This window comes from Lissotriton vulgaris, chromosome 7 (genome assembly GCF_964263255.1).
Source record: "Lissotriton vulgaris chromosome 7, aLisVul1.2, whole genome shotgun sequence".
In the NCBI taxonomy this organism is placed as follows: domain Eukaryota; kingdom Metazoa; phylum Chordata; class Amphibia; order Caudata; family Salamandridae; genus Lissotriton; species Lissotriton vulgaris.
The window spans coordinates 1,766,172,737-1,766,198,621 of NC_141695.1; the positions used below are offsets into that span (position 1 = coordinate 1,766,172,737).

At 45.6% G+C, this 25,885-nt stretch overlaps 1 protein-coding gene across 1 annotated transcript in view; it reads right to left on the reverse strand.

Annotated features, from left to right (window-relative positions):
* Nucleotides 1–612: 612 nt before the first annotated feature.
* The window catches only part of LOC147706624 (cell adhesion molecule CEACAM21-like), a gene marked incomplete at its 5' end in the record, with an annotated part of 213,849 nt that continues 188,576 nt past the window's right edge, over nucleotides 613–25,885 (reverse strand). The window contains one exon of the mRNA XM_086929107.1: nucleotides 613–711. Coding sequence (XP_086785233.1) covers nucleotides 706–711 — 6 coding nt within the window. The remainder of the gene's footprint in view (nucleotides 712–25,885) is intronic.

The following is a 25,885-nucleotide window of genomic DNA, read 5'->3' on the forward strand; positions in this document are numbered from 1 at the left end:
CAGCAACATTTGAAATGTGAGTGGTCCTTATGACCCCACTGCACTAGTTGGTGCCATGACCACCTTTAAAAATCCCAGGCCTGCTAGGGTATCTTCTTGAAATACTTAATAAAATGTGTGCCAAGTGCTTCAGCACCACATCATGCCCTCTGCGCTCTCTCTTTGTATTTGTCTGTGACATCTGTGGGTCTTCTTGAATTAGGGACACTCAAGTGGGCTTTCAAGAAAAAACTATGCTTTTATAGACTTGTATAAATTAGACTTTCAGCAGAGTGACTTTAATTTTTAAAGCTCCAAGTGCACAAGAATCATAGATGAGGTCATTAAACAGTCCTGGCTCCTTCGCCAGAAGCCCTTTGCATTCTGGTATTTGTAGTTTTATCTTTTCTGCTATAGGTGTGGACTTTGACACTCAGGCATGAAAAGTACACTGGGCCAAAAAAACAGAACTGTCTGAATGGCCTACATTTGACATGTGGCCAGTTGGCAGCTAGGAGTGTAACAGCTCTAGGCATGAGTCTGGGTCCAGGATGACAGAGGGATGATGGCTCTCAAAGAATGTAATCTGCGGAATTCACTTGTCAACAACGTGGGGCCAGTATAAATACTTCTGGATACCATGTCGGGGTGCAAACTCAGCAGACAGTTGTTCTGTACACATCACTGGTGAAGCCTTGTCTGTAGTATTGGGCCCAGTCATGCAGGTCACATCTAAAAAAACACAATGCAAAATTATCAACGGGCCATTCAGGGACATATTAAGACACCTTCATACAGGGGGACAAAAACGTGCAAGGAAACAGGCCTTCCCATCCATACACTCAGGATCTGTAACTACTGGAGGTGGTTGCAGTCCTTGGTCCCCTTCCCATTGGCCCTCCCCACTTGGTGCTCCCCCACTCCCGGTTCCCAAAGTCAAAACCCTTGGTATCCTTCTCAATCCCTCACTTTCTGTTCATTCACAGGTCAGTTCTGTTGTTTCCTCTTGTTTTTTCTCCCTCAGAACCATCAGGAAGATCTCTCGGTTTTTTTCACTCCCCGCCCTAAAGATCATAGTGCTGGCGATGGTGTTGTCGCGCCTTGATTACGGCAACATCATTTATAATGGTGCGCCTGCCTATGCTATTCACCGGCTGCAATTAGTGCAGAACCAGGCGGCCCGACTTATCTATGGCCTGCCCAAATATCATCGGGTCACCCCTTTACTGCAGGCACTGCACTGGCTGCCGGTGAAAGAGCGGGCCCTGTTCAAGCTTGGGTGCCTCACCTTTCAGGCTAGAATGGGCACTGCACCAGAGTTCATTTGTTCGGCTATTAAGCCCTACACTCCTGGAAGAGAGCTTCGCTCCTCTCACCTGGCCCTCTTAACTGTCCCCCGATTCAAAAAGAAAAAGGCTGGTGGCACCAAGTTTTCTGTTTTGGCCCCTGTATTTTGGAACTCCCTGCCCGCCGCACTCCGCACAACACCCTCCTATACTGAATTTAGGAAAAATCTTAAAACTTTCCTTTTTTCCCGTGCTTTTGCTGCCTAATTTCTCCCTGTTTGCCATCCCCTCGCAATCTGAAGCGCCATGAAACCGCACGGTATAAGCGCGCTATATAAATGTTTTTAAATTCAAATTAAATTCAAATACATACCTGTATCCATCAGGAGCACTACAACGATGCTCAAAGTTAGGAAGGATCTCAAGATGCATGTCTTTAAAGAACACTACATCAAAACGGTCACAAATCCACCACCCATCACAGAAACTAGGACCTCCCACCCAGGTTCACTTTCTGGTTGGATCTCTGCCTTTGATCCTGTATTGCACTCCGCTGCCTTTCAACTATGTGTGCACTTTACAAAGTCTTGCCTGTGGAGGCTTCAAATTCTTGCGTAGTCCGAGGGAGGCTATGTGTGGAAAGGCATGAATAAGAAACAGCAGAAGTTGTACACAGTGCAGTTGGCAAGCATTCTTTAGTGCTGGACCCCTCCAACAATTACAGACAAGAGACTGGTGGCTGGTGATGCTCTGAAACAAGATTCAATCTGATGGAAATAATAATGAAAATACCCCAGCAGAGGTAACAAGGATTGGAAAAGATACATTAAAATGGACTCGGACTAATGCCAGAGTCAGTTGTGCTGAGTAAGCACAGCTAACTTCGCAAACTGTTTTGGGTAGAAAGGGGGCAGGGACTCTGAGATGAGGTTGACCCTGTGGCTCTTATTTCTGGTCGCATGTAATGTTTCTGTGCTACGTCATCTGGAAGGGAGAAGGCTGGGGTCCTTGTGTCTTGCAGTAGGAGAGAAAAGGGTGGACCCGCTCTTCAGGCTGGAAATAAAATGCAGGAAGGGCCAGACTAGCCACTCTGGCATTTCCTTTGTGGGCTGCAAGCTAAGGTCGCTTAATTTAAGCTGGTGGCTGCAGGCAGGACAGAACTGCATTCCTTTTTAGAGACTTGGTACAGGGTTTCAACCATTAGACAGTAAAACCGAACAAGAGAGAGAAAGGCATGAAGGGATGTGGGCAGAAGGAGGAAGGGAAATATGGAAAATAGTGAAAAGGGAGAAAGAAAATATCAGAAAGAATCTACAAGAGTGAGATATTATAGAGGGAGAGCATGTTGGCGGATGAAAGAGCCAGGAGCTGAAATCAAGAGTAGACCGCCTTGGTATTCAACAACCTCAGCATTCGCCAATGATGCATGGGAGCTTCTGCATGCCATTTGGCAATGATACATGCAAGCTTCTGTTAAAAAGAAAACAAAGATTGGGTCACCTGCAATTACTCTTTTACAAATTAGGCTTACTGCCTACCCAACAGTGCCCCTATGGGTCCCTTCATCTCTCAGCCTCCTGTAGTTTGGGGCCCATCTGAACAATTTTGAGCTGATTTTAGTTTCCAGTGTGGTTTTAAAGGCAGCGGAGGTGATGGCCAAGCTGCTGTTACCAATGATAATGGAATGTCAGCAGAGGATTCCACAGGCTGAAGATTATACAGGATGGGTATGCAGTTCCCTCAGCCGCCCACTCTCTTGGTCACTTCCCTTAGATAGTGATCAGAAAGACCTCAAACACACACAGGGCAATGTCAAATAACAGGTCTGAGAGCTGAAAAATACTCCTTTTTGATTGGCAGAATCACTCATTTTCTTTTGAACAATTGTTTTGCTATCACTCTTTCTCATGGCACTAGTCTTCCTGTATATATGTATTTATGTATGTATGTGGTATTTCTTTAGAAAGAACCCAGCCAAAAGGAAGTGGAGCACTGTACAGGATCAAAGACAAGCTCAAAGTCAACCAGTGGTGGTAGAGTTAGCTGTTTTTTGGGCTAATGATGCTTTGGTATGTAGTGCTCTTTGAAGCGGTGTTTCTTCAATGTGTAAAATGTCCACCTGCAGGGGTTCCACCTTTCATACAAAACGAAGTATTTGCACTATTTGTCTTAGATGTTTAAGTCTGGGGATTTCCACTAACTGCCTTGTGACATTGTGTGAGGGCTGCGGTGTCTACCCACTGATCCGTGCACCTCTTCTGCCGTTGCTGGGCTTGGCTCCGCCCCCCTGTTCCGGTTTTTCGATCCCCGACCGGCCGGGCTTGGCTCCGCCGGTCCGGTAGCAAGACTACGATCCCCAGGATCCTTTGGGGCAGGAAGTTACATCAGCAGGCGCCAGGAGGCGCATAAAGCCCCTCCTGGGGCCGAGCTCCCTGGTTCCCCTTGTGACATTGTGTCAGGGCTGCGGTGTCTCCCCCCTGATCTGTGCACCTCTTCTGCCGTTGCTGGGCTTGGCTCTGCCCCCCTGTTCCCGTTTTTCGATCCCCGACTGGCCGGTCTTGGCTCCGCGGGTCCGGTAGCAAGACTACGATCCCCAGGATCCTTTGGGGCAGGAAGTTACATCAGCAGGCGCCAGGAGGTGCATAAAGCCCCGCCTGGTCCCTTGCCCCGCGAGGATGCGCCGGGCCAAGCCCGGGCAAAGGGCGGGCCGTCTGTGGCCGTCCGGGGCTGGCCAAGGCTGGGCTGGGCCACCCCCTATTCGACCTTGCTTTGGTTATCCGGGACACTCATTTAAGGTCTGAGAACATTTTGTGTACTAGATTGTAAGGTACTTGGTTCTTTTTACTAGTTCATTTTAGCTGTAGTAACACAGATAAAATATGAATACCCGGCTAAAAACAGGCAGAACTTCTTTGGCAGGAGGGTCTGTGTGGTAAATGGTTCTATGTATTTTCCCTCTCTACCACTTTATCAGAATGTCCTGTGACATCATGGAATGTTAGCGTGCCTCCCTGTGTTGAGATTGTCAGTTGGTCATCTGAGGCTGAGGAGCTGGTAGCTCTCTCCTGGTGGGGTTTCTCCTTGTAACTTCCTATCCTGTAACCTGCCACCTTACTACCTGCTAATAAAGAGGGATCTACTTCTACACCTGGACTACGCATCCTTGTTTGTGTACCACATTTTGGCGACGTTTCTTGTACTAACCTATGCTGCACATAAAGAGGTCTGTAACTGAGCACTAAGGAAACCAAGGACTGTTTTGGGACCCAGTCAAAATTATAACAGAAGTAAGTTTTTATTCTTTTGTAATCGGAGAAACGCCCAGCAAACCCCACCAGTGTCCTCTTCACCCTGGACAGCCTGCACCCTGGGCGTTTGATAAGTGAAGGAGTCCACTGCGACCTTGTTGTCATCTGGAAATCTAATTTCTCCAGCCACAAAAGCGTGTGAGATTCAGCTGGCCTGATCACCCTGCTGCGTCTCTATGGCTTTTGCACCGTGACAGTTCGCCCAGCGCTAGCAGTTTCTTTCTAAACTGTCCACATCAGTGAGTGTCCTATCACAGCTGCCCAGCGCTGGCACTACCCTTCACTACAGCCACCACTATCAGTAGTATCGGACCCGACATGAAAAACGTGTTTAACCTGGGTTTTGATGTGTTTTTTTTAATCTCTACTTTGGTGTTCAACATGGCTCACGCAGTTATGACAGTTTAACTGCCTTCTTTCGAACATGCCAGCTCATTACGAATTTGAGGCTGTTATTTCTCTTCCAAACGCTCGTTGTCCTCATCTTTCATGGCGCTAAGAAACTGATTTCAATATGGTGAGACATTTATTTCTTATTCTTTAAAAGTGACTGTGCAGGAGTTTTGAGTGCTTCAACTCATCAGCATCTGTTATTGTGAGCAAAGGGTCGCGTAGTTTACTTTGCTGCTTGTACGCTACCTACTTGGTTTGTTAGTTTCAAGCTTAAAGTGCACCAAGTTGACTGTGGTTTACCTGTTTGGTGTCAAGTCCGTTCTTTCAACACCAACGGCATTTTTCTCCTCATCCGCTCTGCACTCCCTGCTCTCCTCTGCCTTTCTGATGACGTTTTGGAATGTCCAAGGGAGTTGGTGGAGAGAATCGATGACGCCTCTTTAAGCCTCCAATCTGGTGTTCTACCTCCTTTCCGGATGAGGTCACACGCCTGGTTACGTGACTCCTACCAATCTCTCTTCTTTGTTGTGCACACGTCACGAAGGAAGCCATTTTTCGTTACCATAGTAACAGGTCTTCTGTGGAAATTCAACGCCGATCCTCTGTTGTGGTCTTAAGTTTACACGGCGCATCTGTTTTTTTGGAATTGTTATAGACAGTGGAGGAGGAACAACACACGATTTTTATTTCAGTGAGATTTACACGCTGCTCGTGTGTATGTTATTAAAAACGTCATTAGTATCCTGGACTTGTCTGCATATCACTCCACGTTTACTCTTGTGCAGTCACTCATCGGAACTTTTGGACAATTCCAGCCAAGAAGTTCTCGGGTGAGATATCGCTCACCGGAGCTATACTCATTTGTTTTTCTTTATACTTATGTTCCAGTTTGGTATCTCGATGTACAATGTGCGCTGCTGTGTGTGGGTTGTGCTTAATGGGTTGTTCCATCCATTTTTGGGGCCTTGTTTCCTTTTGTGTATTTTTGGTCAGTGGTTGTCTTTTGCTGTACCCTAAATTCCTAAGGCAACGTCTTGCCCTACGGTGTACCCTTATTTAGGTGTGGGTGTGTGGCTAGTCAATGCCATATCTTGAAACTAGGGTGATGTTGTACCTTATGGGGTACCCTGTATATCTTTATATAGGGGACGTTGTAGTTTTGGTCTCACAGGGTGGGTATCCTGTGTTTCACCCTGCTTGTGCAGTTAGGGTGTTTGTGTCTTATTAATACCCCATCCATGTACTTAGGGTTAGTACTTATGGTGTACCCTTACTTAGGGGAAGTTTTGGGGTTGTGGTGCCAGTCAGTGCCTACATTTTGTTTCCTAGGGTCTTGTTGTTACCCTTTGGTGAAGTTACGTTGCTCACATTTAACGTGGTGTACCCTTTTATTAGGGGAGGTTGTTTGCATGTAACTATTTTGCTCCAAAGTTTCAAAGATTAGTTTTCTTTGTGTACCCTTTTCTGGGGAGGGTGGTGTGCGTTGTCAGCGCCGCCATTTAGTGATGTTATCTTGAACAATTCCTACATTGTTCAATGGTGTACCCTTTTGTTAGGGGAGGTTGTATGTGTTGGTCTAAGTTGCTTCACTCTATGTGGGTTGTCGGGGTGCGTTGTCAGCGCTACCTCTTGGTGTAGTTGTGCCACTATTGTGTGGCTACTGTCTACTTTGTTCCAGGGGCCTTAGTTTCCTCTGGTGTACCCTTTCTTGGGGAGTTGTTTTGTTCCACAGTTTAAAGGTTGCCTTTCTTGGTGTACCCTTAAAGGGGAGGTTGTAGTGCACGTCTTGCACTAGCGATGAAGACTTGTGTTAGTCTTTATTTCAGGCCTTTTCCCCTTTTTCTGTGAAGGTTGCTAGTTCATCTTATTGTGCTTATTTCCATCTGCACTCATTTTGTCATTCAGTTGTTACACCCTGCTTGATTTGCCAGGATCGCTACCTTGTTTTATTAAGGAGGGTGGATGGGCATGTTATGTAATTTGCATTCTTGTGTTTTGTCTAATCATGACCATTTGTGCATCTTATGTTTATCTTTCTACATGCCTCTTTTTCTTGTCCTTTGTTTCTGCTTTCACGCTTGAGTTTCTTGCTTTTCAAATTGTCTCTTTGACTAGCTCTTGTGTCTTCAGTCTCCTCTGAATCCTTCTGCTTCGTTTTGACTTCTTACTTGCTGTTGTTTGTTAACGGAAGAGGATGTGTGGGAAATGGTTCTATGTATTTTCCCTCTCTACCACTTTATCAGAATGTCCTGTGACATCATGGAATGTTAGTGTGCCTCCCTGTGTTGAGATTGTCAGTTGGTCATCTGAGGCTGAGGCGCTGGTAGCTCTCTCCTGGAGGGGTTTCTCCTTGTAACTTCCTATCCTGTAACCTGCCACCTTACTACCTGCTAATAAAGAGAGATCTACTTCTACACCTGGACTACGCATCCTTGTTTGTGTACCACAGTCTGTCCAAGGGATTTTAGAGCAGTTCATAACAAGGGCTGCTTCAGTTTTAGAACGCGAAATCGCGTTCACCGAGCGGCGCTTGTCTTCCGAGCTCCAGAATAAAAGCTCTTCCCTAGGTCCTATCCAGCTGGCTACTACTCCATCTCATCATGCCACTGGTACAGAATTAACAAGTGACATTGGTATTCCCCTATTGCTAGAAGATCTACCAGAGTCACCGGTTGGGAGTAGGGTATCCAATCCCATAGATATTAGCACAGGATCACAAATAGAAACTTCCTTTGAGGAGCAAAGAGTAGCGACATACAGCATACCCACGACTAAGAAGACCATTATAAAAACCTCCAGGCCCAGCTCCCTCAACAAAAAGAAAGCATGGTGGGAACAAGCAAAAGGGAAGCCGAGCAAAAACTCCCAAAATAGTCCCAAGCCCCATAAATACAAAAGGCCCTGTAGAACCGAAATCTGGCCAAGGAAAAAAATTTACCATAATACACCACCAAGATCTAATAAGTGATATAGAGCATTTGGTTAAATCTCTACTGTTACCGCTAGTAGAGAGGGTAAAGAGAATGACGGAGCAACTGGGGTCTATTCAAAACATGGGTACTGCCAATACTAATTTACTTAAGGACCTGTTAGTTAACCGGCCTGACTTGTTTCCTACTGTCCCGAAGGCGGTTTTAAATTTAACCAATCCTGTAAATAGTGCAGAGATGTTACCTTCTGCACGTGATAACATCCCGGCCAAACAGGTTACGACCATTGATCCTGAGCCTATACAGTCCAGGGGAGTAAGAAACAGGGGGCAAGGAAATAAGCAGGATCATGAAGAGTGAAACATCGTAAGGAGACCTCATCTGGTTAAAAACTCAAAAGGGCTTGTGCAGCACACAGATCTTCCACCGGAGGCAGCACTCTATGTCATCGTACTTACAGGGGTACCAGAGTTATTAGAGGGGAAATTTGAAGGCCATCAGAATCTTAAGAACAAGGTAGTGCCCTGGTTAAGAGTGAACAGACCACTACCTCCCAATATAGAGGGCAAAATTTTACATGTCAGAAGATTGGGATGGGTGGGTCGAAGATCAAAGGATTTACATGGGGACATCATCATTATTAATTTTAAGGATTATAGGGCAACAAGCTATATTAGAGATTGGTACTCAGAGGGCTATGAGGGTGGCATATCCACTCGAGACCTAAGCTATTTTTACCCAAGGGCCCTAGTAGGAAACCCACAGAGACCATGATATTCGAAAATCTGGCCCACGGCAGGCCCCTTGTATAATATTACACCTCCAACCACTTTGCCCCTCTATCTGGATTGGATGGCGTAGACTGACTTCCAAGCGGGTCTGAAGAGAACGCGAGGGTAAAGGAAGTATCCGTAAACACTGCTGATGACACAATAAATAGGGCAGAAGGTCAAATTGACATAATCTCTAGCGTGGGACAGCCTGATACCAATGTTAAGACTACTCATAAAGGCCAATGGATTCTGTTGTGGAATCTAGCAGGCTTAAAAGACAAAGTGGACCGTCCAGAGTGGCACGAGATAATAAATAAACACAATATTTTGTGCCTCCAGGAAACCTGGACGGCCCACGAGATTCACTTAATTGGATACCAAACTTTTAATACACCTGCCATTGTTAGTAATCATGGTAGAAACAAAGTGGGCTTATGCACCTATATTTCTAACGCATCAGGGATTACAGCCATATAAATTCATCTCGGCAGAGTGTTATCAGATCTTACTAGTAAGGTGGCCGGGCATAAAGAATATGGCCATTATAAATTTCTACAACAAAGCCCATGCCTCCATATGGGAAGGGATAACCACTAGTCTTCGAAGATCATTAAGGGAACTAGAAAAAATAGGTGATGGGGACTTGGCACTCCTATGGGTGGGTGATTTTAATTGCTCCCTATGCACCAGTTATGTCACTGGCACTTGTCTCCTGGCAAAGAATAGGGAAGACATACCAACTCATTTTGTCCATTCCAGGCTGGGAGACTTGGTAAATTCTCTGATATACGAGTTTGATCTGGGCTATATCAACGAAAACTGCTCACCAGCGGTAGAGTTTAAACCCACATTTATGGGAGAGGGGCTAACTCTATAATTGATTTCACCCTTCTATCCTCTAGATATTGGTCACTAGTGCTGTCTTGGGAAACATTAGATGCCGCCCTTAGTGATCATTATCCCATTTAATTTTGTCTGATTAAAAAGGGACTTGAACCATCTACCGAGGTGCTTTATAACACCTCAACTAATCTGGCAAGTACTAATGGCTACTATATTAAATGGGCAAAAGTAGACCCAAAAATCTATATGCATAAATTGGTGACCAAAGTTTCCGACCACCTGCAAATTTGTCTCTCATTACCTGAAAGCAATCAGCAAGTTCTGAATTCCTTCGGGGAAATCCTGAGTGAAATCAAAAAATTGCTGTCTAGAGAATATAAAACCCGCACTCATAAAGTGAAGGGCTGGTTTGATAAATAATGCTCAAAGGCGCACCAAAATTTGATAGCGGGCCTACATGAAACCCCCAGATCATTAGAACTGGTAAGGCAGTCTTGAAAATCGTATCGGGATGCTTTAGCCAGAAGAAAAAAAGAGCTAAAAAATGAAATCTGGAAGGGTCTCCACAAGGCTTGCTTAAAAAAAGATAATTTAGCCTTCTGGAGAGCTGTAAACGCTCCTTTTCTGTCAGATAGAGAAACGGATATCATTGATATAGCAGTCTCAGGGGATACTTAGGTTGAACCGTTTTTCTAATATATATAAGAACCCTAACATGCCTGAGAATAATAACGCCATAGAAAATCAGGAGCGTTCGGAGTCATTCCCATTGGGGGTCCTCTTTGACCACGCGGAGGTTATTAAGGCTATTATGGACAGTGCTTCGGGGAAAGCACCGGGGCCGGATGGTGTCCCAATCGACCTATACAAATCTGAGTTATCATTATGGTCGCCCCTTTTAGCAAATGTCCTAAACTGTGCCAACGCTTCTGGCTTCATTCAAACCTGGCCAGAAGCAGTTGTTATACCAATTTTCAAAAAAGGGGACAGAAATAACCCCGCTTGTTATCGACCAATATCTCTTTTGGATGCCTTAATGAAGGTCGCGGGTAGAATAATGCTCAATAGGCTCCAGGTCTGGGTAGAGGATAAAGATATTATCTCAAATTTACAATACGGATTCCGCAGTGGTAAGGGGACGATTGAACAGGGCCTAAACCTAGCACTGCTGACCGCAAAGTATACCCAAGCCAAGAAAGAAAGCCTATTTATCACATTCGTGGATCTAAGTTGCGCGTATGACTGTGTGGACCACTCTTTGTTATGGAAGACGCTGAGTGATATGGGCATAGACCAACAGATCCTTTTATTTATTAGAGAATTGTATAGGGACGCGGGACCAGGGTACGGTATGGGAGGGGGGGGGGTTTGTTCTGATAAATTTAACATTAAGAGAGGAGTGAGACAAGCAGACCCTCCAGAGTTTCGCGATTCACGAAAAAATCGCGAAATCGGCCGACTAGCGCGATGGCCGCGACAATTACAATTATCACCGCGATATTTGCTAAAAAGTGTCTGCAAAACAAACAAAGGCCGTTAATTGGCAGTGCGTGCACACGTCACTACGTGCAACCGGCCAGCCGTCCAATACCTGCTTCCTCCTGACCAATTTCTCCTGTTTGTTGAGGCTAATAAACTTTTTCGCAACCCCCAACTTTGGCAAAACCCACCGTTTCTATGTTGTCACGTCCTCTCTGCTCTAGAGTTCCAGCGCTTGTATCCCTGATCCTCTGCAGGCGGGCCTGTATGTCCATATTAGCGTGCTGAGGCCAGGCTTCATTAATGAAATACCGGAAACTCCGCTGCATGGCTGGCTTTGACACGCATGCAGCGCCAGGACCAGCTGGGTCCACGTGTCTCTTCTGCCATTGAACAGGCCTTCTCCAGCCTCCCAGGTGCTCTGTGGAAGCGCAGGGTCATTAATCACCGGATATAGGCCCGGCGCTTGGTGGAGCTTCCATTGCACATTCGTAGTTGGGGGTCTGTAGAATGACGTGTCAGGGGAGACTGTAAAAGTTCAGCGTCCGCAGTGAGGTCAAATCCTTCATCTCACCTGCTTTTGGAAGGAGCGCTTTCTTACCGGTGGTCCCAGAGGAATGCAAGACACCTCATTCTATGAATGAATGAAGTTTTTGTAGTATTAAGTTTCCAGCCGTGGCTCCGGGCACTAAATCAGCAATCACATGGGAGCACTAAAACATGTACTTGGCCGTTTTATCTGTTGTAGTAAGAGTTGGTGTGCGGCAGTGTCTCTCCTCTTCTGTTAAAATAAGTTATGTTTTTAACACGTACTCAGGGGTAGGCGAGAGAAGCAAAAAGTATTCATCCTCTTTGTCCTGGATCAAAATACAATATATTTAAAACATTTCAAGAATATACTTGTTTCCCCTTCAACCTAGGACGAGACACCTGCCACTTACTATAGTTGTCAGTTATACTACATAAATATAATACCTTCAGTTATAGTGGGCCCGATTCACAGAACTAACTTAAGGCAAAATCCTAAACTTACTACTTTTGGTATTCACAGAAGTTAGGATTTTGTCTTAAGTTTGTCTTAAGAGAAACTTAAGACAGACTTAAGACAAAATCCTAACTTAAGTCTGTCTTAAGACAAACTTAAGACAAAATCCTAACTTCTGTACATACCATAAGTAGTAAGTTTAGGATTTTGTCTTAAGTTAGTTCTGTGAATCGGGCCCAGTATTTCCAGATTTACCAGTGCTGCATCAGTCATTCATATTTCTTTCCAGAGGACCTGGATAGGTAAACATCTCGCTTTGCCAAATCCTCTGTCTGTGTTCCACTGGCACCACACTTATTGAGCCAATCACATCATACCACATCAGGAGGCAATTCTTTTTTTGGTTGCTGTTGGGGTTACCAATCGTACAGACCCATTCAATGTCAATCTTTTTAACAAAGGACATTTTCATTTTGATACTAGCAAGCACACGTCATATATGCTAACAACGCAGCCATGCTTTGTTGTAACTAACTTCGCCAGACTGTACAACAGACTTCAAGCTCAGTGATATATAAAAAAATAGGGCAGAGGATTATTATGCCTGCTACAAAGTATGTGAATCAGGTTACAAAGGCACTAGGCTAGTGTCCTTCCATTTCGGGTACTTTGCTGCAGTTTCAAGATATTCTTAGAGTTTCGAATTGCTCAAATTGGGGTAATTTCTGATATTTATCTGTTTCCCTAACTTCATTTCTTGATTTTGTTCAGGAGAAAGTGTCACTCATAGTCACTGAAAGTCACTCATATTTACAGTGAATTTATGAAAATGGTGCACATAAGCAATCTGAAACCCTGGCAGGTATGTACCCTGCAGCAGCGCTTCCGAACTGCTAGGGATATTTTAAGGCCCCTTTTAGATGATTGGGTTTCAGAAAAGAGGATAGTTTTTTTAAATGCATTGCCTTGTCTTTGTCCACTCAATGAGTGGCACTTAAATTGCCACCCTTAATTCGCTGCATTACTTTTTAGTAAAGCGCTCTAGCAGCAAAGCAAGACTTCCTCTATGGGTCATATTTGTACTCACAATATATTTTCAATGTAAAAAAGGGTGATAGAAATTACTGTTGTTTAAAATGGGCGGGTCTAGGAAGCAGTGGTGCCCCGGCAGGGGTGCATACATGAGTGCTAGAACAACCCAAGGAGAAATGGGGCCCCCTCTCACGAGGTGCAGATTGGAGCTGTGCTTCCGTAGAAACAGACACTTTAAACATGACAGTTTTACAGTGGAATACCCTGTTTAATCAGTTTACATTGATTTAAGGCTGAAAAGGAATGATTACGAAAAAAATAAGGATGCCCTGTATAATGCCGCTAAATTTCCACTTTAGTGCCGCTAAATTTCAAATATTGTGCTGCTAAATGTGCAAATCTATGCCGCTATATCCTGGGGGGTCTGGACAAGGGTGCATATTGGCACCCTTCCTCTTCACCTTATATATCAACTGTGTGGGACAACACCTTAAGAGCTTCCAGTTTGATTACCCTGCTGTTGGCGGAATACCAATCCCCATCCTTTTGTATGCAGATGACGTAGCAATAATGTCACGTACACTTATTGGCCTACAAAGGGCTGTGGTTGAATTTTCAGACTACATGAGTATCCACGGGTTGGTAATCAACGTCTCCAAAACTTATTCAATGACATGTAGTACCTTAAAAAAACCAAGTAAGGCAATCTTTCTGGAAAATATTAAGATTAAAAACACTAACAGCTTTTGCTATTTAGGAGTTAATTTTGATAGCAGGAGTAGTTGGAAAGAGGCAGTGTTTGCTAGAAAATTGGCCTTTAGTAGGGCCAATGCCCTGATGAATTTTTCTAGGAAACTAGGTGGGCGACCTGCTAAGGAACTTATTCAAATCTACAAAGCTAAATGTATTCCCACCGGAACCTATGGGGCCTGGCTCAGGGGGATCGTCAATGCAGAGCAGATTCAACGCTCTGAAAATGATTTTATCCGCTACTTATTGGCAGCCCCCAAATCCATACCTATCCATTTTGCCCATAGCGAACTGGGGATACCCTATATTGAGGATACGATTAAATCATCCCCACAGCTTCTATGGCATAAAATCTGGGTAACTCCGGAAACCTCGTTAAACAGGGATGTTGTTATAGATTGCTTAGCGTTAGACGGAGGTGTAAAGATCAAGTGGTTAAACTACATCAAAACCATGGCATCGGACATAGGGCACAAAGAATACTTTGATAACCCAGTGTGCCTAGAATCAGTTCCGAGACGCACGATTAAAAAATTGATCTTGGAATTTTTATACAATAAAAGGTGGCTCGTTGAAAAGGATAAACGTACCACCTTGCAGAACCAGTTACTTATTACTCATGTTGGTATACAACCCTATTTATTGATGGAATCCAGTTCCTTCATGAGAATGTTGTTGACTAGGTTCCGGGTGGATACTTTTTGGTAACATTTCCCAACTGTAATGACTGGTCCAAACTTTTAGAGAAGTGCCCCTGTGATGATTTATCCGATCAATCTAATATTCATTGCATCCTGTTTTGTAAACTTTTGTGATCCCCAGGAAAAGGTTTTCGAAGCTGATCCTAACAAATTGGGGTATCAGGGGATGCAGAGCAGCTTTTTGCAAACTGAAGCAATTGGAAACAGAATACGTGGCAAAAGCGGTCTCCTCATACTTGAGAACAGTAATTGGCTTGAGGAATACTATGTGATTTGGGTTAATTTTGGCTGTAGCATTTGTTCCTATTCATCCTTATTATGGAAAAATGTATGAATTTTATGGATCTTAACTGTTTATTTCTATTTAATAAAGCTAATTTTGAACACTAACTGCCTATTTGGTGCTCACTCCCCTATATATTTTGAGAGCCAGGCCCTGGCGGTGTAGTGGTTGAATAGAGCCTAGAGATTCCCTGCAACATTTTTGAGCCTTCAAGCACCATGAAGCCAACCTTCAGGTAGATAGGAATGTCAAACACCCCTTAAGTTATCATAGGATCTGCTTTTAGGTAGATAGTCGAGCCCAAAACCTTCTTACCAGAGATGCTTAGGGATATTGGAATTATCAGGCACTGTTTATTGGGCGTGCAGCCTCACACAATGGGAGATTTGTACCGGGTCGCTGGAAAGTTCACAAAGTTGTTCACGCCCCCCTTGAAATTTAATGTCGCTATGCCCCTGCAAAGCAGGCACCCTTGCACCATGGCGCAAGGGTGCCTGTGTTGGTGCTAGGGAGCACACAGTGCACCAGTGCATCTTAGTCGATATGGCAAATTTCTGCCTTCTACACAGGACGCAGCACAGCAACTTGTCTTGCTGCTATGCTCTGCATCAAATCTTCGTAACTCTGGCCCAAGGAATCTAGAACAAGCAAGCGAAAAATGCAAAATCTGTATCTGTGTAATAACATAACATTTCTGAAAATGTTCATGAAATTACATGAAAGACAAAACAGAGTGTCAGGGGGTGGCTGTGAAAAGACAGTAGCTTGAGACAAGCGTTCAGCTTCGTAGTGATCTATTCAGATATCATAACAACCTCTGTCATCTCTGAGGTAGAGCCCTGGGACGAGACTGGAAGCTGGTGGTTTGCCGGAGGAGGGGAGAGGTGCTGGGTGGAGTTTCAATACTTCCCAAGCAGTGAGGAGCACATTGAAGTGTTGCATTCACTTCCTATAACACTGACATGGCTGGGGCCCACAGACCTCACCTCGACCCACAGGTGAGGTTGACCTGTACCGCAGAGCCAGGTAAGTGCCACAATGCGATGAAAGCCCTTCTAGCCTCAGGCTAGAGCAGGCCCGGTGCACTTCGTCACTCTGAGAGCACCACAGGCAAAGCCTCCACCACCAACCACAGGTGATGTTGAGCTGTACCCCAGAAGCAGGTAGGTGCCACAATGCTATGAAAGACCTGCCAGCCTCAGGCTACAGCAGGCCCGGTGGACTCTGTCACTCTGAGGCCACCATAGGTGAAGTCTGCACCCCCACCCATAGGAGAAGTCCTCCGGTACCCCAGAGCCAGGGAGTTGCCACAGTGCAAAGAAAAGCCCCCTAGCCCTAGGCCGGGGCAGGCCCAGAGGTCTGTTACTCTGAGACCAGCACAGGTCACAGCCACAGAGGCTGCTGAGGTTTATCTCATTCATGGACCTAAAATGAAGGATTAAGTCATGTGAGAGCGAAGGTCATACATGTTTCGCACAGATCATAAACCAATCTTTGGCGAAGGAAACAGGCTGAGATGAGTCTGCTCTGCTGACGTCGGGCCTTCACCGTCTCTTTGAGGTTCTAGGAGTGTTGTGGCTGGGAGGCCATCGCCCTATCGTATCGCCCTATCGGACACAAGGCCTCTGTGGAAGGCAGGGTTTATCCAGAGATTTTTGTTTCACTTCCATCGTGTGACATATGAAGTGTTAACCTTCCGCTTCCTCCACCAACCGCAGGGTGGCTTCAAGCTCACTGTAACACTAGGTGACTCCTTGTTCTCTACCCCAAAACGTGAGCTTGGGTGAGTAAAAGCTGAAACCCACAGGATCTGCAATGTTTGGGTGCGAGAGAGGGTCATTTTATTAATATTGTGTTTACGCCGGCCTCAGCCCTTCTCAAACCTGCTCCAAGTGCCTCCAGCATCACCATTGGCTAGCCCTTATGTACATCAAAGAAAAAAACCTGCTATCGTCTACATCATAGCTCACTCCAGCTCTATACACATCATAGTACGGTCGCATCTACATCAAAGCTCACTCACCGCTTCACATACACACCAGACCTCACTAACATCCAAACCTATCTCACTCCAAGCTGTGCATGTACCTCATACCTCACTCTTACTCAAGTGCTATCTCACTCCGAGCTATGTATGTACCTCATACTGCACTCTGGTCCAAGTTCTATCTCGCTCCCAGCTGCCCTACGAGTCAGTACTCGCTCCTAGGTCTGATCCACGTCACAGTTCGCTCCAGGTCTGATCTATGTCACCGTTTTCTCCCAGGTCTGTTCTATGTCACTACACGTTCCAGGATCTAATCTACGTCACCGCTCGCTCCCAGGTGTGATCTATGTCACCTCTCGCTCCCAGGTCTGATCTATATCACTGCTCGCTCCCAGGTGTGATCCATGTCACCTCTCGCTCCCAGCCGCCTCATTTCATAAGTTAGACATTCTCTCTACAGTGCAGTTATAGTTAATCCTACTTTTCTTCCTTCTTGGTTCTAGGCAGATTTTCTGCCAGAGTGGCATGAGGAAGGGAAGGAAGCATAAACCTAGGTGAGTGTTGTCACTGTTGTTAATTGAATGCACAAAGCTCATAGATTGGTTTTAGAGCCTGAATCTAGAACCCAGTGAATGAATCTTTTAAGAGGGAGGAGAAAATAGAGAAGTTCAGGGAGAGGTCAGAAGCAGCATAGCACAGCTGAGCCTCAAAGGGTTAATGGTCTACATAGCAGTACATACCCAAGCCCTTATTTACATTCCCTTGTGCTGCTGCTATGTCACCTTTTCCCATACAAAGAGTGACACACCAACAGCGTAACAAGCTTGTACAGAAGCCCCCTAGACTCTTTCACCAGCTCTCCACCACAAGTTTTGGGTAACCCACTTCTGTTTCTGAATGACACAGGACCAGTTGTGAGACAATGCAGCAGGTTCAAGATAAATTGCTGTCCTGGGGTAGTCATGCACCCCCTCCAGCCTTCCAGAACCCTTGCAGGGGGCTTTCCACTACCTTACATTCAATGACATTGTCACTTTTATGCACTACAGTCCCTGGTCTTCCTCTTTTTGGCCCCCCTCAATGGGTCCTCCCCCAACCCCTTCTCTTTCTGTAAAAACCCTCGGTTTCAAACTGGATCACCAACTCTCACTTCACTCCCAAGTCAGTTCTGTGGTGTCCTCATCCTTTCACTCCCTTCGTACCATCCGTAAAGTCTCTCGGTTTTTCTCCTACCTGGCTCTTAAACTCATTGTCCTTGCAATGGTGATCTCCCGCCTGGACTACGACAATGCCCTTTATTGTGGCATGCCCGCGTACAGCTTGCGACGCCTCCAGCTAGTCCAAAACCAGGCGGCCCGCCTGGTTTTTAATTTATCCAAGTCTCATCATGTTACTCCCCTCCTCAAGACTCTTCATTGGCTCCCCATTCGTGAACGAGCCCAGTTTAAACTAGGATGCATCATTTTTAACGCCCGCTTCGGTTCAGCCCCTGCCTTTATCACTTCTGAAATTCACTCCTATGTCCCCTCCAGGGAGTTGCGTTCCTCCACCCAACAACTGCTCCTAGTTCCCCGATCCAAATTTTCCACACTCGCCCCTACCTTTTGGAACTCCCTCCCGCCTCACCTGAGATCTTGTCCCCAATACACTCTCTTTCGCAATGCATTGAAAACTTTCCTTTTCACACAAGCTTTTTCCTCCTAATCCCCCCTTTCCATCCTCCCATCTCTGAAGCTTCAGGGGTTCATCTCAATTAGCGCCATGAAACCACTAGGTGTACGCGCGCTTAAGAAATATTTTAAACTCAAACTCAAACTCTACAATTCCCTCAAGATGAACCACCGCAACCTCTTCTGCTTTGGTTTCATGATTTCATGACCATTTAGCAGCAATGCAAGACCTGATGTCCCACAGATATTCCTAGTAATATTTAATAAATGTGTTACATTTTTCAGAATTAACAGGAAGCACTATCACAGCCTTGTTGAATCTCTAGACCTCCCTCCAGTCTAGTCCATCTCTTGGGTAGGCTGTAAGCCAACGTTGCTCATAGGGAAATGCATACAGCATCCTGCACAGCTGCAGCGCAAGAAGACCACGCTCACACTCTGAGATGCTGAGCTACCGCTCCATCACAGCCATCAAGTAATACTTGAGTTTAACATTTTAGACCTTGTATAAGTCTAGAAATAATGGTAGCATGCACTAGGCTTTACAATACAAGGAAGATGTAAGTTAGCCTTCCACACATTCAAGCGTGGGCACCAGGAATGTCACATGTCACATCCGGCTTCACTTGCCCCAAATTCTGGAGTCCATTAGTTTCCATCAAGCTCACGCTTACAGGTGCAGAGGCACTAAAACCATTTCCTTGCCCCCCACACCCTCACCCTTCCCAGATCTTTGTCTATATTCCTATCCTTAGTACAAGCTATAGCCTCAACATGGCACTCCAGGTGCAGGATTTATATAATTGTGTCATGATCAGACCTTGTATTGCAGCATAATTGGTTTCATATGTTGATTCTTGTATATAAGGAATTTACATCCAATCAAAAATAGCAAAAAATAATTAACAAATAGGGGGCTGATAGCATTGTAGAGGCCATGGAGACTTCTGAAGCCAAACACCACGGTGTAAAGGGTTGAAATAAATACCAGCAGAACATACGCACAGACTGTACCCCAGTACAGCACGTGGCCACAGGTGGTAACGTTAGCCGTTCAAGCTCAACCAATTATAAAAATATGGACCACCATGGTTCATCAATGAATTCATAAGGAAGGTTTTGAATATGTCATGAGGGTCCCCTGCGGCCTCATTACCGCCTGACTTCAGAACAGTGTTATCGGGAGATACCAGCTTTGCAGGAGTTCCTCGCGTGGGCACAAAACTGACCAAACTCTAGTGAATCTCCGCAACAGTCTACAGAGAGAAGAGAGGACACATGTGAATTCACCGCTTCCACTTCATTCACCTCTCAGGAATTGACCTCACTCACCCGTTTACCTCTCTGGAGCGGGCTCAGGACCACCAAAACAGCGACCCCTTCGCTGCAACGCTAAACCACCTAACAAACTTCTCTGCCGCCATTCTCGGCGAGGGAGAGAGGCCACGCCCACTTTAAGGCCACGCCCACCCGCCCCTTTCCTACACATTTAAGATGTGCAACTACCGGACGCGCAGCGGACGGGCGCAGCGGGAGCGCCGTCAGCGCGCCAAAGGCGCGCCAAAGGCAAGCCCGTCTGGGCCCGTCCGGGCCCAGAAGGCCCTAGGCCCCGTCACTATGCCGGGTACTCCTCAGGTTCGAGTAATGTACACAGCGGATACCTTACACGACTTACGACCTAAGAACATCCTAGCCTGCCACCACTCGTTTACTGCAGGTAAGGCATTCTCGACCTGTCCACAATGCAATCCGACTCCTCTCCTGAAATCAACCACCCCTGCTTTGAAACTAGGACTCCTTAACTGCCGCTCCCTCCCCAAACATGCCACCGAAATGAACCTCCTGATCCAGAACCAGGAGCTTGACCTACTGTTCATAACGGAAACATGGCTCACTGACAACACCGACTCGGATGTTGTCACGGCCCTCCCCACCGGGTATATCTGCCAAGCCCTTAATAGACCTAGAGGGAGAGGAGGCGGGGTAGCTATAATCCACAGGGAACAATTCTCCTGCTGGTTGACCAACGCTGGCATTGAGGACTGCGAGAGCGGTCAATTCTCCATCCAAATCTCCCCTACTCTTACCCTGGCAGGGCTTCTAATTTACCGCCCCCCAGGGGCCCCGGGTAATTTTATCAACGCTGTATCCGAATCCGTCTCACAACTAGCTTCCTCCACCCCCAACTTTCTTATATTAGGTGACTTGAACTTCCATTTTCTGGACCCCACGGATCGAGCAGCATCGGACATTAGACACGACTTAACTTCTTTAGATTTTCGTCTAGTGAACAACGAGCCTACCCACGACAAAGGCCATCTATTGGATCCGATCCTCACCAACATAGCAACAATCACCACTAACCGACCGGTGACCCTACCATGGACGGACCACTTCCTGGTCCCCTTTTTCTGGGAAATCCCCACACCCACTTACTCAATCCCTAAAACCCAAGTCACCGACCGACAATGGCGCAAACTATCACCTGAGATATGGGCAGACTCTCTTGCAGAGTCCATCCCTGCGCTCTCCTCTGACCCCGATACAGCTGACAAACAATTCAGCGATTGGATCACTTCCTCCCTGGATACGCTGCTTCCGAAAACTACCACCCTCAAACAACCTAAAAGAATACCCCCTGCTTTGTGGTACACCCCAGAGCTCAAAGTTCTGCGTCAAGAGTGTAAAAAAACCGAACGCTCCTGGAGGCGCGATAAAACAACAGCCAATAAGAACATCTACTCTATTTCTCTTCTGACCTATAAAACTGCTATTCATAAAACCAAAAGCATGTTTTTTCAGGAGAGAATAGAGAAAGCAGGAAGCTCCAGTAAGGAAGCGTACGCCATCCTTAAAGAGCTGTCAAAACCCCAAGGACAAGGACTAGGACCCACTTCCGATCCTAAAGTCGACCTGGAGAAATGCCAGCAACTGGCCAACTTCTTCCACGACAAAATCCGGCGAATTCTGGAATCTATCCCCCCCTCCAGTCCTGAGGAAGAAATCGCCCTCCCACACACCTCCACCTGTCTGTCCACGTGGGGCCAGGTCACGGTAGACGAGGTGAGAAATACACTCAACTCCATGAAGAGCGGTTCCCCCAGCGACCCTGCTCCTCTCCGCATCCTTAAAGAGGTAGCCCCTACCATCATCCCCTCCCTTACCCACCTAATTAATATCTCACTCCAACAAGGAGTTGTACCCTCAAGCTGGAAGAAGGCGGTGGTAAAAGCCCTACTGAAGAAACCTACGCTTGACCCCGAGAACCTGGCTAATTACAGGCCCATCTCCCTACTGCCTGGAGTGAGCAAGGTCGCAGAAAAATTGGTCAACAGGAAACTCTCGCAGTTCCTAGAGGCCAATAACAAATTAAAAAGCTCCCAGACGGGCTTCCGACCTGGACAGGTCACGGACATCGCCCTCCTGGCTGCGGTAGAAGAGGCCAGAGCGCTATTGGATGGGGGAGGATCAGTGGCAGTGATCCTCCTCGACTTTAGCGCAGCCTTCGATACCGTAGACCACCAACTCCTCATCGAAAGATTAGCTAGAGTTGGAGTGGAAGGTACAGCCCTATCCTGGCTTTCTTCTTTCCTGGCCCAACGATCTTACCAGATCTGGGAAAAGAACGCCCGCTCCTCCGAAATGCCCCTCCAATGTGGTGTTCCTCAGGGCTCTTCCCTGAGCCCTACTTTATTTAATATCTATATGTCCACATTGGAGGAGGTTATCACCCCTTTCGGAGTGAGCGTCGTCAGCTACGCCGACGACACACAACTAGTGGTGTTTCTGTCCCATCCTAAGCAACAGAAAGCTGATCTCCTCAACTGCCTTACGCAGGTCCATCGCTGGATGAACAGATCAGCCCTAAAGCTTAATGGGACAAAAACCGAGGTCCTCATACTTGGCCCGAAAGGAACCTCACTTCCCCTGGACAGCTGGCCAGCTTGCTTGGGTCCGCCCCCTGACCCAAAAACAGAGGTGAAAAGTCTGGGTGTGTGGATCGATTCCGATCTCTCTTTCACTTCACAAGCGAAGAAGGTGGCGGGGACCTGCTTTGGTCTCTTAAAATCTCTGAGGAAAGTCCTGCCCCTTCTCCCCCCTAAATCCCAACAACTATTAGTCCAAGGTCTCATAATATCGAGGTTGGACTATAGTAATGTGATTTACTTGGGCGCTCCCGAAGCGACCCTTACTAAATTGCAGACAATTCAGAACACGGCCGCCCGGATCATCACTAACACCCCGGCCAGATCATCTGCTAAACCCGCTCTCAAACTCCTCCACTGGCTCCCCATAAGGGAGAGAGTCAAATTTAAGGCCCTATGTCTCGTCCACAAAACGCTGCATAACCAAGGTCCTCCGGTTCTCAGTAATTTTGTCACCCCCTACAGAAATTCCAGATCCCTCCGTTCCAATGCAGAAAACCTTATCAACACCCCAAGATTCAGGAAAACCCGAACAGGAGGAAGACGTTTCTCGGTACAAGCCTCCCGCCTTTGGAATTCTCTTCCTCGCAACCTACGACTTGAACCTCAATACCTGCGCTTCAGGAAGCTGTTAAAAACCCATCTCTTTCCCTAACCTGTGCACCCCCCCCCCTGTCTCTGATCTTTCATCCTCCCTTTCTTCCTTTCTCAGTCTCTTGCCCCGCTGTTTGGTGAATTCAGGGTTCCTCAGCGCTGGGATACCTCCGGGTGACTATCGCGCTCTATAAAAATAAATAATAATAATAATAATAATAATGATAGAGAGTTTTCATAATTAAATGATTTGAACACATAAGAATATTAACAAGCAACACACAATTGTATTTACTGTGCGTTATCAATCTTGATCTAAGGAGCCGTGGCTATGGCGCCAGACGAGATGGCCGCCTAGGGGATTAGCTTCGCCACACCGGGACGCTCTATCAGCTGTCAGCGCGTTTCCCGTACTGGCTTTTCCTGGACCTTGGCCGCATACTCAAGCAGAACATGTTTGGAATCTGGTGAGCACTTTATCAACATTGAGCGCGTTGCGCTCCTCACGCTTACCTCTTCCTTTTCTGCCGCGTTCTACTTCCTCAATGCGCCTGCCATTTTGAAGCCACAGGAACATAACTTCTTAGTGGCAGGAAGGCGCTTGGCACCCTGGAGCCTCTGTTAACCTCCTAAATACTCTTAAAGAGACATACGCACATTTCCTATAACAGTTGATATAATTTTTTCTGTTTTACAACTATGCTGGATTCTGGCTTCAGGTTTTCATTTGCCTCATAAATTTCCTGTCATTATGTCTTGCCAGTTCATTCTCTCAAGTGAATGAGTGCTGCACGCCACAAGGAACACCTGCCTTTATGTGTCATGAATGGACTTTTTCACCATTTCCATCATATTACATGGCTGCATTTCTACTTTTCCATCACAACTCCAACATTTAACTGGGCTTTACTTAAAGAACCAGGTCACTCCTTCAAGTGACAGTTTCTTGATTACTTTAAAAAAATTACCTGGTTTTATGAGCCATGGTTGGAGTTTTTCGCCTTCTCCTTTGCACATTACTGCTCAATTTTTAATTTTTCACTATATGGTCAACACTTTACCCTTTTCAATGCCTGTTACTTTATAATCTGTTGGTGATACATGCGCCTATGTGCTCCTTCTCTTCTCAAGTCACTGCTAGTCAAGCCATTTGTTGTTTCTTCTGGAGAATTATATGAACACTGTTCTCTCTTAGCCTATGCAATGCTTATTCTACCCAATGATAGACTGTTCTTTATGGGAAAACTGCACACATCTAAATTTGTCTTTGTTTCATCACAACAAAGACCATTGGTAATTTCTCCATCTACCAGACTCTTCTTCTACTACATTGCAGATGGTTGCAATAACTCCTAATCGCACTCCTCATCATCACAATCTACTTCAAACAAATCCTCTCCTTCTACTGCCACATCTAAACGTTTGAAACACAACCCTCCATCTCCTGACAACTCTTCACCTTCCATATCTATGAAGCTACTTTTGGAGTAGATACGAGCCTTGCATCCGCTTGTGGAAGAAACCAACAATAAGATGCAATTTTGTGAGGAAAAATGGTCTACAATGGAAAGTAGAATGTCTTCAATGGAACTCCAAGTCTCAAAGATACAGGATAACTCTCAACCAATCTCATCCAGTCCACAGTCTTCAACAACACACTGAAGATTTAGAAAATAGAAATAGGAGAAACAACCTTCGTATTTATGGTCTGCCTGAGTCTCTGGAAGGTTATGACCCGGTATCTGTCTTCTCCTCTTTTCTGCCGAAACTCCTGGATATGCCATCTACTACTTCATTTAGCATTCAAAGAGCTCATAGACTTGGTTCTCGTCCTCCCCTCTCAACAGCTCCAGTTATACCACGTAGTCTCATCATCCTCTTTTTAAAGTTCACTAATCTGCTCTCAGTTCTCTCGGCAGCTAGATCTAAAAGACAAATTTCCTGGCTTGGTCAGAAGGTGTTTTTGTCTCAAGATGTCTCCAATGCCACAGCTTTCAGAAGGAAAGAATTCCTGAATCTATGTCCTTCTCTCCGAGCTATTGGCGCAGAACTTAAGAATTTTATCCATATTCATACTACCAACTCTTCAAATGGTTCTTCAAATGGTTGAATGTTTAACCTCTTTTCTTTGCAGAGTTCCTGACGATGCCTCTCCATTGGCCCTGTTTGTTGAGTAGTAGTTTTGTTCTCTGATGATTTTTGGATGTTTCTTCAGCAAATTACACTCTTCATGTTTACCATATTTCTTGTTACACATTAGCTGGTTATATATTTCTCTATATATATTACTTAAATGTTATTTGTCTCTTTTGTTTATTCATACAAATTTGTCTCTTTTTCTCCAATTCGTATGGTCCCTCTCCTATCTCCTTCCCGTCCTGATGCGGTTGGACTCCCCAGGTTCGGGTGGTTCGTCTTGTCGTGCGTAGTCCCTGCCACTGTCTATTCTTTGTACCCCTCAGGTATGTTATTCTCAGTCATCCTTTTTGGATATGTACTGTCTCTTCTTGGTTTTTTTCTCTCTTTCTTTTTCCCTCTTTTCCTTCTTTTTACCTTTTTTCTACTGGTTCTACTCTTCTCTTCTCTTCCCATGTTCAACTCTTCTCATTTTACGCATGAGTCTCTCATCGTTTCCTTCTCAGATTCCTTCGCTTTCCTCACTTTTTTCTCGTCCTTCATTATTCACTTTCCCCTTATTCATTGTCATTCTCTTTTGTGTTCCTATCATTGTCGATTATATTTAGTCTAGATTTTTTTACATTCAGTTATCCCCTGGAATGTAAAGGGTTTTATCCATCCTATCAAAAGACAGAGAGTCCTTTCCAACCTAGCTTCTTATAACCCTGACATTGTCCTCTTACAAGAGACCCACCTTAAAGAATCTGAATCACTCAAATTAAAAAGAAGCTGGGTGGGTACAGTTTTATTTTCTCCATCTACTAATTAAAAAAATGGTGTTATCATTC